Below are 13067 nucleotides of genomic sequence, written 5' to 3'. Positions count from 1 at the left end.
CTTTATACACTTAGAATATGAGGCACATCAACTTTAATATTAAATTATGAAGCTTTGCTGACTTTTATACATTTAAAATACTATGTAGGCGTTCTTCTGCTTCTGGACAAGATGAACAAATATGTTTTGTTTTATTCTCCACAATAATAATAACAAAAGACCCTGGGCAAAATCCATATACTTCAACTATCAGTAGACTCTGGAAGTGGAGAAAAGCAAGCAGGCCGGCTCAAGGAAACCAGCAGCAAGTTGCCTGGTGGTCTTTGTTTTTTTTAACCTCCTGAGTATCTAGAGAAGCCCACAACCCATAAATGCCAACAAGCACAGACACAGAATAGTCCCAAGTAAAGCCTGCTCTTCCTAGCCAAGGCCCTGGGAAAAGGGTAGCGCAGCCTGACAGAAATCTTTTAGCCATTTCTGCCCTTCTCGGGCTGAACATCATGAAAAGGACACAGAGCCACTGCTGCAGCCATAGTCTATGGGCAGGACCGTGTTTCCATCACACCCTGCAAGAACAGGGGTATGCCTCTCTCCTGGCTTTACCACCTTGCAGGAAGAGAATGGTACCTCTCCTGGCTCAGCCTATGGGTGGGACCTGTATTAAGAGCAGCACCCTATCAGCCCAAGCCTATGGGTAGAGCCCTGTCTTCATCCTGACCTGCAGTAATGAGGCCGCTGAGACCATGATCAGCGCTTCTGTCTTCCATACCTTCCCTGTAGTTCCATGCAGCATGGCATCCCTTCTCAACCAGGCTTCTGGGCAATCCCTGGCTTCCATTGCCACCCTGCAGTAACTAGGAGGTGGCCCTGCCCCTCCCCACAATGTGGAACAAGTCCTGCCATTTGTGGAACATACAAGTAGGGCAGGCAAAATAGCACCACAATAGCACTACACAGGCTTTGTAAACTAGTTTGATAGTAGAACCATGGCCTACAAAAATGAGCCAAGACCTGCATCCTAAATGTAAATAGGTTAACTGTCAGCTAAAAGTGAAGATTTCAATAGGAGCCAGAGTCTTATAACACTCAAACTATCCAGGATTCAGTTCAAAATTACACTTCATAGCGAGAACCAGGAAAATCTCAACTCAGATGAGAAGACAACAGATGCCGATATTGAGGTGATGTAGATGTTGGAATTATCAGACAAGGAAATTAGCTATCATAACAGTGCTCCAACATGCAATTATAAACACTCTTGAAACAAATGAAAAATAGGAAATAGAAAATAAAGATTAAAAAATAACTACTGTAAATAGAAATTTTAGAACTGAAAATGTTATTAACAACAAACTCACCAGATGGGCTCAATACCAAAATGGAAAAGGAAGGAATTGGTGAACTTGAAGACAGATCAATAGAAATTAACCAACTCAAATAAGAGAAAGAAAATAGATTTTAAAAAGTGAACCGATCCCCAGAGACCTGTAGCAGAATAGCAAAAGATTTAACATTTGTGTTGTTGGAGTCCCAGAAGAGGGTAAAGAGAGGCTGAAAAAGTATTGAAAAATTAGTGGTTGAAAACTCCCCAAATTTTCTAAAAGCTGACAAAAATTAAGTACGTATTTGGAAGCATTTTTATGTAAATGAACGTGTTCGAACAGTATAAATAAGGAAGCAGCTGCAATGCCAGTCACCCAGGTCCTTTTCAGGACCTGGCACTCACACGTGACAAACAGAACTGGCCCAGAATTCAACTTAGCTTCTGACCTTAAGCTGATTATGACAAAACCGTGTAGCAAACCCTGGGGCGCTACATAGAAAAGGCCTCTCAAAAGGTTTCAGTCTTCTAAATAATGACGACGACAACACAGTCCTGGTAAACACTTCTAATCTACTCCGTGTAAGAAAGTACATATACTAACAGGAGAGCCTTACGTGAACCTAATAGTGGATAATAACGGAGCAAATAATAAATATTATTCCTATTTTCATAACTGAGGCACAGGAAAGGTAAGTCACTTGAAATCGCACAGCTAATAGATCGTAGATCTAATTCTAAGTTATAGAAGTTATGTAAAACATTACAGTATTCAGGGGAAACAAGGTCTTTTTAAGTGGACATGTTGCCATTGATTTGCCTTATAATTGAGTCAGAAATCTTATCTGTATCTAATAGATATAAAGAGGAATTGGGACTTGGGGTTATGTAGTCATTTGGACATTGTCTAGCTATTGCAGAACATTGTTCGGTCATTTCCTCAGACCTTATAGATCAAACTCTTTGTTCTGGAAGCCTTTCTGTATTCAGAGAGGCTGTTACTCTTCGGGGGTGAGAACACTGGCGCACACATTGGCACTGGCCACGCCATCTCCAGTCCTGTTCCCTTACACACGCACGTGCAAAGACTTCATTTCCCTCTACACCTAGCACATAGTGGAGGTGCACTCCCTTAGTGACTCGCTTCGAGCCACCACCGGCCTCGAGGTCTCGTTGCAATTTGGCAGTATCTACATAGTTAATGCAAGAGCGTTTCATGTATGAGTTTTCAGCTAATGTTTCTTATCTCTCCGTTTATCATTCCTGCCATTACATAACAAGATTGCAGCTTTACCGAGTCATTATAACGATGATAATCACCAACATTTGTCTCACGTGTTATACTGTGCACAGCACCTTGAGTGCATTGGCTCATTAACAGGTTTGTGAGATAAACGCTGTGCTCCCCTTTCTGCTAAAAGGGCAAGCAAAACCAGGCTTGCCCAGTGACCACAGGCAGCAGCCATGGCTCTGGAGGATTTTCAAATTGGTTTCATGAAGACCTGGGTATAATTGCATCAGATTTGTAAGAGGTCCCCGTCAAGTTCTTCTGAAAAACACTAATGGGTTATGCTTTTAAAAACTTAAAGATGACGTTTATTTTAGTTATTCAGCTCTGGTTTATCCCTCTTCATTCTAATTTAGCAAAATGTTCGTATTCCTCTGTCCTTTCTAAAATTCCACTGCTCTCTTCTTGTTGAAAATCAAAGGTCTCAAAATATTCACTCGAAGCTGAGTTCTGGCATCCTCGGCGTTATAACCCAGTAAAATTACAAAGCAGAGGACAAACTTCAGTAGAGGCAACATGGTATCGGTGTTAAAATCATGGACCCTAGACTCATTCATAGGCTTAAATCTCAGCTCCACTATATACTAAATGCATGCCCTTCGGTAAATTACAGAACACCTATGTGCTTGGTTTCATCCGGTTTATACAACGAGAAGAAGAATGGTACCTATTTCATAGGGTTTTGTGAGCTTGATGGAAATAACATGAAGCACTTGGAATAGGGCTCGGCAGCAGTAAGCTGGTGCTAATAGTGACAAATAATAACTGTGGCTAATAAATTTAGCCACTAAATTTATTATTTACAGGATTATGACCAGTTATGAATATGAGCAGCACAATTTTAAGAGGGCCCTGGGATACTCTCACTTTTGGAGGTCTGATTCCTCTTCATATCAAATGTTTTAAACTGGAATTCTAGATCCCACATCAATATAATTTTTGTGTAACTTTAAAGAAATGGATAACTTGTTGCCTAGTTGGCATAATATTACATTTTGTAGATATCTAAACACTTAATTTCATTTTGTTTGAATTGGATCGCTTCTGGGATCGTACAGCAAATAAATGATAAAGTATGAGCTAGAATTCTTGTCTTCTGACTTAAAACCAAAATTTTCCAAGAGAAAAGATGGGAAGAATGTTTTTCCACTCTGCAGAAACTGTTGGAAGCCTAATTCAAGCTGGATGGTGGGAGTGTCTTCTGCTAAAATAAACACTCCAGAATGCTCAAGAGTCTGAAAACATTGATGAATTTTTCCTTTCTATATTTTTAGATTGTGGTTTGAATGTTCATAAGCAATGTTCCAAGATGGTCCCAAATGACTGTAAGCCAGACTTGAAACATGTCAAGAAGGTGTACAGCTGTGACCTTACAACACTCGTGAAAGCGCATATCACGAAGCGGCCCATGGTGGTGGACATGTGCATCAGGGAAATTGAATCTAGAGGTGAGGCGTTTCCAGCGCAGTTCAGCAGTTGGAATTCCCCACGAACGCAAGTGCCAGTGCCCTTCTGGGTCCCTCGTTGCATAACCCGGTTGTCTTGTTAAGTTTAGGGGGGAGTGATTTCAGATGTCAAATGATCTGAAAGTCTGAAATGACTGAAGGTAACAAATAATTAACGAGCTTGATTTTAAGGTACATGAGCTAGTTGTAGAAAATGTGCTGAAGTATTTTTTATGGATGATGATGCCTCCTATCTATAGAAGTTGACATGTAGACACCAATTCATTTTTCACTTCTTACATTCTTCTTAGGTCCAAGAAGCAAAGGTGTAAATGGTCTATTAAAACCATCCCAGACCAAAAAACAGAGCTAATTATTCTCTCCCATTTGGGAAAGACTGGTACAGGCCTATTAATGTGGTTTATCTTAGTCTTCTGTTATGTAAAAGAATTTATGGTATAATTGGGGTGATGAGTTATTTCCCTGAAGACTCAACATATTTGATCTAATTAGACAAAGTGAAGAGCCAGATTACAACTATTCAGGCAACGGTAGGTCAGAGTTTAAGATCTGTGAGTGAAATGGTTTTATTTTAGGAGGCAATGTGAAGAGGTTTCTAAACCACTACATTTAATCATTCTTTCTGACACGTTACTTCCCCAGCCTGAAGTGTGGGAAGAAGTGAAAACTTGAAGAAGACAAGACATCATTCCAAAGAGGCGAATTAGCTTCCTTGTTCTGTTTTTACAGGTCTTAATTCTGAAGGACTGTATCGAGTATCAGGATTTAGTGACTTAATTGAAGATGTCAAGATGGCTTTTGACAGAGGTATGTCCTGCAGTACGTCCACTCACTTAGGACGACAGTGCGCTCTGCCAAGAAGGCACAGTTTCCTGTTATTTCTTTCATTATTTGTCTAAGTCATTGGTTATTACACCAAATAAAAAGTAGCTTGTAATTTTACTTTATTAGTGCATTAAACGGTTACACTTCAAGGTGAGAATGAAACATAAAATTTAACTATATTACCAGAAACATAAAATTTAACTATATTACCAGTGTCTGAGCATCCAAGGCTCGTCTGTGTCCATCAGAATGTATACAGAGCAATTAAATTTACCAGAAATCATGGGAGAAAATAGGGCAGGGTGGTTGGGGGCATCTAAGTGATTGCAGATGTCAGACTTCCCAGTCTGGAGTTGGCCCACCTAACTGCCCGTCGTTGACCCAGTTTAATGACTTAGATTCCCCCGCCCACAGAATCATTATTGATTTTAATAAATGCCATAAAGGAAAATATTAATAACTAAGGAACTGAACCTAGTCTGTTGGGGTTGGGGGGTTGGTTCTGGAGATTGGAAGAGGCTTCCCAGAGAGCAGAGGTTGGCCATATAACGGTTAAGTAGCAAAGAAACAGAATATGCAAAGACCCTGGCAATAGCAGAGTCTGTGCAAAGGGCCTGAGTCCTGTCCTTGTCAAGTCCCTAAAAAGTGCTGTGGCTTACAGTAGGGAACTGAAAGAAGAGTGGAGTAAGAAACAATGAATATATTATCTTACTATAGAAAAAATTAGCTAAATGGTAGAAGGTTCTCAGATCAGCCTCCAAATTCAGTTTAACCCATCATGTAATTCAACTGTAAGATTGATGACTTTATTTTCCAAACCAAAAATTGGACATGTACCCTATAACGAGACAGGACATTTGAAATTTGGATTTTCATAGAAAAATATTAGATAGTAGAAACAGGAACCATGTGGCAGAAGAGAATACCAGCATTCTTTCTTTTTTCCTGAGTAAAAGTTGTGATGGAGGTGATATTTGTCTTGATAATTCTTCTACCTTCCTTTGTGTTCTCCACTCCCCTTCTCCAGGTCTTTAGGCCTCCAGCACCTATACACTTCCCCCAAGATGCCCCACTGGAGCAATCTGCATTGCCTTTTCCTCCCAGAATGCATTCTACCCTAATTTGCACTGCCATCGTATGTGATTTCAACACAAGTGTGAAAGACAGATACTAGTGATCTAATTCACACTTGAGTGTGAATGTCTGATAGGCCATGGTATTTCACATTTAAAAGAGGCTTCTTTAAAGAAAATTAGACTTTGCTAAAGTAGTTTTAGGGCTCCAGTTTTAGGTTAACATTAGTTTTAGGTTACAAAATTTCACCAAAAGTACAGAGATTTCCCATATAACCTCTCCTCTGGTGTCCCCCTCCCCCCCATAGTTTCCCTTATTAACATCTTGCATTATTAATACAGTACATTTGTTACAATTGATGAACCCACATTGATACATCATTATTTACCTAAAACCAATAGTTTACATTAAAGTTCAGTCTTGGTGTTGTACAGTTCTGTGGGTTTTGGCAAATGTATAATGTCATATAGCCACCATTATAGTATCACACAGAACTTTCATTATCATAAAAATCCTCTGTGCTTTACCTGCTCTTCCTTATCTTTCTCCCTGAACACCTGACAACCACTGTTCTCTTTACAGACTCCATAGTTTTACCTTCTCTAGAATGTCATAGAGTTGGAATCCTAGAATATTAGCCTTTTTTGGCTGATATCCTTTACTTAGCAATATGCATCTAACATTCTCCCATGCCTTTGCATGGCTTATAGCTCATTTTTTGTTGTTGCTCCATAATATTCCTTTGTCTGGAAATATCACAGTTTTTTCACCTACTGAAGGACATCTGGATTGCTTTTAAGTTTTTTGAATTATGTATGAAAGTGGCTATAAATAATTGTGTGCACATTTTTGTGTGGACACAAGTAGTTTCCATCTCCTCTGGATAAATACCTAGCAGTGTGATGGCTGGATTATAGGACAAGAGTATGTTTACCTTTGTAAGAAACTGTCTGTCCTCCAAAGTGGCCGTACCATTCTGCGTTCCCACCAGCGGCAACATCGAGTTCCCGTGGCCCCACATCCTCTCCGGCATTTGTCGTCAGTGTTCTGGACTTTAGCCATTCTAATATCTGTGTAGGGCAGAGGCTGCTTTTTAATGGATAGCGCTCGTTCATAAGCCAAATGGAATATAAAAAGCCTCGTATAAGGTCCAGCTCAGAGTCGGCACTAATTAAATCTTCTGTAGATGAACGTTCAGATATTTTAACCAGTTGCTAAATGCAGGATAGGCCCAACAGCCCTAAAATACTCCTCTATATTATAACTTCTTCTCTTGTTATTTCAACACGCTAAAGTTTTGTTTCGTTTTACTCCTGTACTTCTCACTGTGTGCCTATGCCTAGGGCTCAGACAGTATCCAAACGTCATGTATCAGGAGCCTGGGGAGAGTCAAAGGTGGCCTTTTGCAAGTTAGGAGTGCCTCTGTTGTTATTTTTCACATTCTCTAGGTTTATTTAAGAAAGAAAGAGAAAGCAAGGCCACATTACTCCCCTGGGTGCTCCCAGGTACTCATGGAATTTACAAACACTGCCCTCTCCTACTTAAACCTGGAAAACTAAGTAACTTCAGAAAATTCAGAAAAACCAATTTTGCTTTTCACAGAAAATTGATCATTTGTATATATCAGCACACTGAATTTGATATTAATAACTGCTGCCTTGCTAATCTCTAAAGACTGTGGTACAAAATCTGTTATTAAAACAGTGCAGTGCATCCAGATAGTTACTCATATATTTTTTTTAACATCCTTCAAAGATGGCGAGAAAGCGGATATTTCTGTGAACATGTATGAAGATATCAACATTATCACCGGTGCGCTGAAACTGTACTTCAGGGATCTACCAATTCCACTCATCACGTACGACGCCTACCCTAAGTTTATAGAGTCCGCCAGTAAGTACAAAGGCGCACGTTCCCAATAACGTGACACGCTGCCTCCTCGTGGGAATCACTTCTCCTGCTTTTCCTGCGGAGTTTCTTGAATGCGTATTAAATACTTCCCCCTCTCCTCTCCAACACAGGTTATTTACAAGTTCTGCCATCAGAGCTTCTCTGAAATGTGCTAACCCTCATTTTCCAAACTAAGGGTTATACCAACGCTCCTTAACTACGGACTAACGCTTCTGCAGATAAAAATGAATAACTAGGGAAATAAAATTGAAAAACAGGACCAAACTATTTTTTGTCACATTCAGCTGAGCATAAAAGTTACTCTGTCGGATCTCATAAAAGTTTCTAAATTCTTACTTTCACTTTCTATACATATCCTGTGACAGACCATTAGCAAACAGTTTGTAAACTGGCACTCGTCCGTAGATCATACTTTAAGGAGCGCTGTTTTAGATCAAGAAGTGATTTTGTAAGTTCTAGTTGAGATGCAAATGAGAAAAAGCACAGGCTTGTTTGCCAAATTTTATTTATGGTGCAAAAATCATACCTGTAATTCACACTTCCTTTTTTTAAAGAAAGGAATTTTTAACAGATTTTAAGTGTTGGCATTGCCATTTTTTTAGAAAAGATAAGCTATTTCTGTCATTTTCTTTTCTCTCTTAAAAACCATATGTTGTCTTGATCTTTAAATAATAACATCACTTTCTTAGAACACTGATTTTCTTTTTGACTTTGAAATTTCGTGGAGTACAGACTTGCTTTGTTCTAATTTTTACTTTCCCCTTCGGCACTTCTGTTGAGAATTTTTGTGGTTAGTTCCATGGAGGCCTGATTTCTTGTGGGTCAGCCCAGCTCTCATGTAGGGAACAGCCATGGGAATTACACTGATTTTTACAAATTTCCATGTTAGGAGCCTGAAAGCCTCTAGATCCTCTCTGTAGAAATTTAACTCCTCTCATTTGGGGATGCATTCAGTGCTGATCATGAAAACTGCTCAGGGAGCTTATGGGTTCTTGTTTCATGGGGGAGACGTTTCCTCCCGAGAGAAAGAAGTCTGATTACCACCACTGTGGAAAGCACTTGACATACACTAACATCACCAAGGGCGCTCAGGCCCGGTTTGCTCTGATCTCCAGGACAGCAGGGGCTCAAGTGGACAGTGTTCCTGTCCCTGTGTCGCCTTGGAATAAAATTAAAACTTGATTTCTGTGCCTAAGCCAAGGGCACCCCATGAGCAGAGGACAAAGCAATAATTCACACCCAGGTTCTGAACTCTACACAGCCACCTTGTCTACTTAGAAGGAACATTCGGGGCGCCTGGGTGGCTCAGTCAGTTAAGCATCTGACTTCAGCTCAGCTCATGTANCAGCCACCTTGTCTACTTAGAAGGAACATTCGGGGCGCCTGGGTGGCTCAGTTAAGCATCTGACTTCAGCTCAGCTCATGTGTGAGTTTGAGCCCTGCATCGGGCTGTGTTGACAGCTCAGAGCCTGGAGCCTGCTTCAGGTTCTGTAACTCCCTCTCTCTCTCTGACCCTCCCCTGCCCACACTCTGACTCTCTCTCTCAAAAATAAATAAACATTATTAAAAAAAAGAAGAAGAAGAAGAAACATCCAAGCCTTCCTTCCTGGGTGTTGAGGCCTTTTGCCCTCCAGACTCCCAAATTATTTCACCTTCTTTCCCCACACCCACCTCAGTTGCCTCTGTTATTCTTCCAAACCATTTGTTAGTGTTCTGAGGTTTGTATCTGAAACAGCCCCCCTGTTCTACCGTAGAGAGCTCTTCAAAGCACAGCATAAGATGGAAACTTTCCCAAATCAAGGTAGAAATTCCTGCTTATGTCGCCTATTTTGATGTGTGATTTCCATGATGCCAAAACCGTGGCATAATACTTACACACAATGTCGATGTTTATTGTACATGTTTGATACTGATCTGCTTGTTTATGGAACACTGTGCCCTTGTCCATGTCTCTTCCAGCAGCAGAGTCTGTTCCAGTCTTTAAACACACAGACACAGCCATTCTCTTATCATTATAGGCAGATAAGGGAGATGAGAGAGGCTAAGATTTATAGAGCATACAGTAGGTGCCAGGAGTCCTGTTACACACTATATATCCATGATGTTTTATTTATTTTATTGTTATCTCTACACCTAGTGTGGGATTCAAACTCATGACCCTAAGATCAGGAGTCACATGCTCTTCCAGCTGAGCCAGCCAGGTGCCCTGCCATGATATCATTTTAGAAAGGAAATGTTATAGGACCCCCTGGGTGGCTCAATCAGTTAAGCATCCGGGCCTTGATTTTGGCTCAGGTCATGATCTCGTGGTTCAGGAGTTCGAGCCCTATATAGGGCTCCTCGCTGACAGCATGGAGCTACTTGGGATTCTCTCTGTTCTCTTCCCATCCCCCACTCACATGCACGCGTGCTCTCTCGCTCTTTCTGAAAATAAATAAGCTTTTAGAAGAACAGAAAGGAGATGTTACAGGATATAAGTAAATTGTCCAAGGTCTTGTCACTAGAGGCGGTGCCACTGGCATTCAAACCTACATCTGTGTGACGTCACAGCCCTTGCCCTCTCCATCCAGCCCACTGCCTGGCTCCCTGGTGGAACAGGAACACACTTGCCCAGGGAAGGCAGGCAGGAGGGCAGGAACCCCTCCCGAATGACGGACAGGGTTAGCTGACCCTTCCTGATGCACATGCTCTTGACCCTTTCTTTCACTGGGCCCCGTTCTTTAGGTCCTGGCTTTCCCTGGCATTTATTGGCGTGTCTTGCCAACAGAAGCTCAGCATTCGTGCTAAAGCTTTCTCCTGCAAAAGCTGTCGGAGCTGCACTCCCGCAGCCTCCTTCGGGCAGCGTGCATCTGGGAAGCGGGAGGTGCGTGGTTACAGGAAATGAAAACAGGACACAGTGGTGGCAGAGGCTGGGCCGCTCATGCAAGGGCTTGAAGATCTTCCATCTTCATAATATCCTGGAAACTCCCCTCGAACTACCCACAAGTCTTGGACTACCTAGCCCCTTTTCCTCACTGCCTCTTCCCTCCAGTGAGGAAGTCGCTGCCCGACACTCAGTACAAGGTGTATGGAGAAGGCGCCCCTCTCGGGCTGCACAGTAACCCAGCTTTCGCGGATGCCTCCTGACCACGAGGAAAATGGCACTGCTGGGATTCGACTCCTAGTAGGACTCCATGTGGCCGAGAACTCTCTGAGCTCTGTTCCCAGAAGATCTTAGAAAAAATGACTCAGTATGTAATGCTGAGTGAGTCAGATGAACTCAGCACTAAAACCCAGCGCTCTTTGTCCCAGGCACCTTCAAGTGTCCTGAAGAGAAGCCCCGGGGTGAGAACATGCTGAGTGCTCCCCTCAGCTCTGCCACTGACTCACCCCTTCTGCTTGGCTAAGTCTTACTCTTGTGTTTGAGTTTCTCTACAAAGAACTGACAGTACACACTTTAAAAGAGCTCTTAACTAGATGTTGATGCGGGTTCAGATGCTTAGTTCCTGCCCTTACAACGTCCACATTTCCAAATCCTTCCAAACCCTCCTCAGGTCCCGTTTCTTCCTCTCCTCTGTTCCCCTGCTCAGCCCCCCGGCCAGTTCCCTCTGTGTTCCCGTCACACTTCACCTGGCCCTTTTCCAGACTCTTTCCTTCATGCTGGAAGGTTGTATTCATGTATTGGCTTCCCCATTAGACTAACCCCATTCCAAGGAGAGTCCTGTCACTTTATTTTCCCATAGCACCTGTGACAGTCCTTCGCTTACATCACAGGTGCTCAATAAATATCTGTTAAATGAGCAAACATAATTTTATATTGAGAACCGTAGAATCTTAGACTTTTTAGATGTTCTAAAGGGTCACGTTAACTAGACTTGCTTCTACAGCACATTCTTTTTTAAATACCTAGTAGCTGCAAGATCACTGCTTCTCTCGGCAGATGTAACACTCGTAAAGCCCTCCTTGTGCACAACANCGAGGCCACCCTCTTCCCCATGCACACCTTTCACATATTTGAAACAACTGACAGTTGTTCATCTCTAAATACGTTCCATTTTGTCTTTCTCTTAAATTATGCTGTTGTCTTTTTAGGGCAGAAGATTTGCATTCTCTGAGAAACTTATGGGTAATACTCCTTTAAGTAGAAAAAAAAAGAAATGATTTCCAAGAACCTCTATCAGTCTGATGTCAGGGCATTCAAATGCAGCTCATCATATGTCCTCAGATTTGTATCTCCAGGGTGGACTTCTCCCTGAGCACCGGATTAATCCACAGTCAGGATGACCATGTGGATGTTGGAAAGACACCACAGATAGAAGTCCGTGATCCTTCCCACGAGACCCCCTCCCTTCTGTGATCTCCTCGTCCCAAGTTGCTTAAGTCCAAGGCTTAGCTCATTCTTTATTCTTCTCCTTCTCTCACCTCCCTCATCAGGAAATCCTATGGACTCTACCTTTAAAATAGACCCAGAATCCAGCAACTTCTCATCGCCTTCCCTGCCACCACCTGGTCTGATCTAGAGCCATTCCACACCTGGGTTTTGAAATAGTTACTAGAATGGTCTGTTTTTACCCTTGCCTTTCCATAGTCTGTTTCCTACATGGCAGACAGAGGTGAGGTACTGTGAGCTGTGTCTGTCAGGTCGTGTCTCTGCCTCATTCAGAACCTTCCCTTTTCTCTCCGTAAATGCTGAGTCCCTGGAATAGCCTACAGCTGCGGACACAACGGGGAGCCCTGTTACCTTCCTGCACCCACTGCCTCCCATCGTCCTCGGCTCACTCCACTACGGCCACAGTTGGCTCCTTGCTTTTCCTTAGACGTCACAAGCATGCTCGCCCCTCGGGGTCCTTGCACGGCTGCGCCTCTGCCGGGCACCCCTTCTCCTGGGTCCCCGTGTGGTCATTCCCCTGTGCCCTCAGAGTCTTCACTCAAGACCTTCTTTCTCGTGAGGTCTGTTATGACCCCTCCATTTAAAATCGCATCCCTGCACTTGCAGTGCTTTTTACTCTGTTTTCCACAGTACTGGCCTCGTTCTAATAGAGTATAAACTAGAAGATACATGCTCATAGTTTACTATCAGTCATGCGCCGAGAGAGGAAGCTCTCCTCGAATGGGGAGTTTTGTTCGTTGCTAGCCCACCAACACAGTCCTTAATTTCACACCATCTCAAGATTCTCCCTACAGGGATTAATTGTGAAAATTAAGAGGCAACTATGTTCATCTTCTTTCAGTTTCCAAAACAGTATAGTTTCAAATTAATTAG

At 42.3% G+C, this 13067-nt stretch overlaps 1 protein-coding gene across 2 annotated transcripts in view; it reads left to right on the top strand.

Moving 5' to 3' along the window:
• The window catches only part of CHN1 (chimerin 1), a 154109-nt gene that overhangs the window by 136608 nt on the left and 4434 nt on the right, over positions 1 to 13067 (top strand). For both annotated transcript variants that reach the window (XM_077751139.1, XM_077751140.1), the window contains 3 exons: positions 3824 to 3997; positions 4745 to 4822; positions 7670 to 7807. In XM_077751139.1, the coding sequence (XP_077607265.1) occupies positions 3824 to 3997; positions 4745 to 4822; positions 7670 to 7807 (390 nt within the window). The remainder of the gene's footprint in view (positions 1 to 3823; positions 3998 to 4744; positions 4823 to 7669; positions 7808 to 13067) is intronic.

This window comes from Crocuta crocuta, unplaced genomic scaffold, assembly GCF_008692635.1.
Source record: "Crocuta crocuta isolate KB4526 unplaced genomic scaffold, BGI_CrCroc_1.0 scaffold219, whole genome shotgun sequence".
Classification (NCBI taxonomy): domain Eukaryota; kingdom Metazoa; phylum Chordata; class Mammalia; order Carnivora; family Hyaenidae; genus Crocuta; species Crocuta crocuta.
The sequence above is the reverse complement of the archived record's forward strand: the minus strand, read 5'-3'. Positions and strand labels throughout refer to the sequence as shown.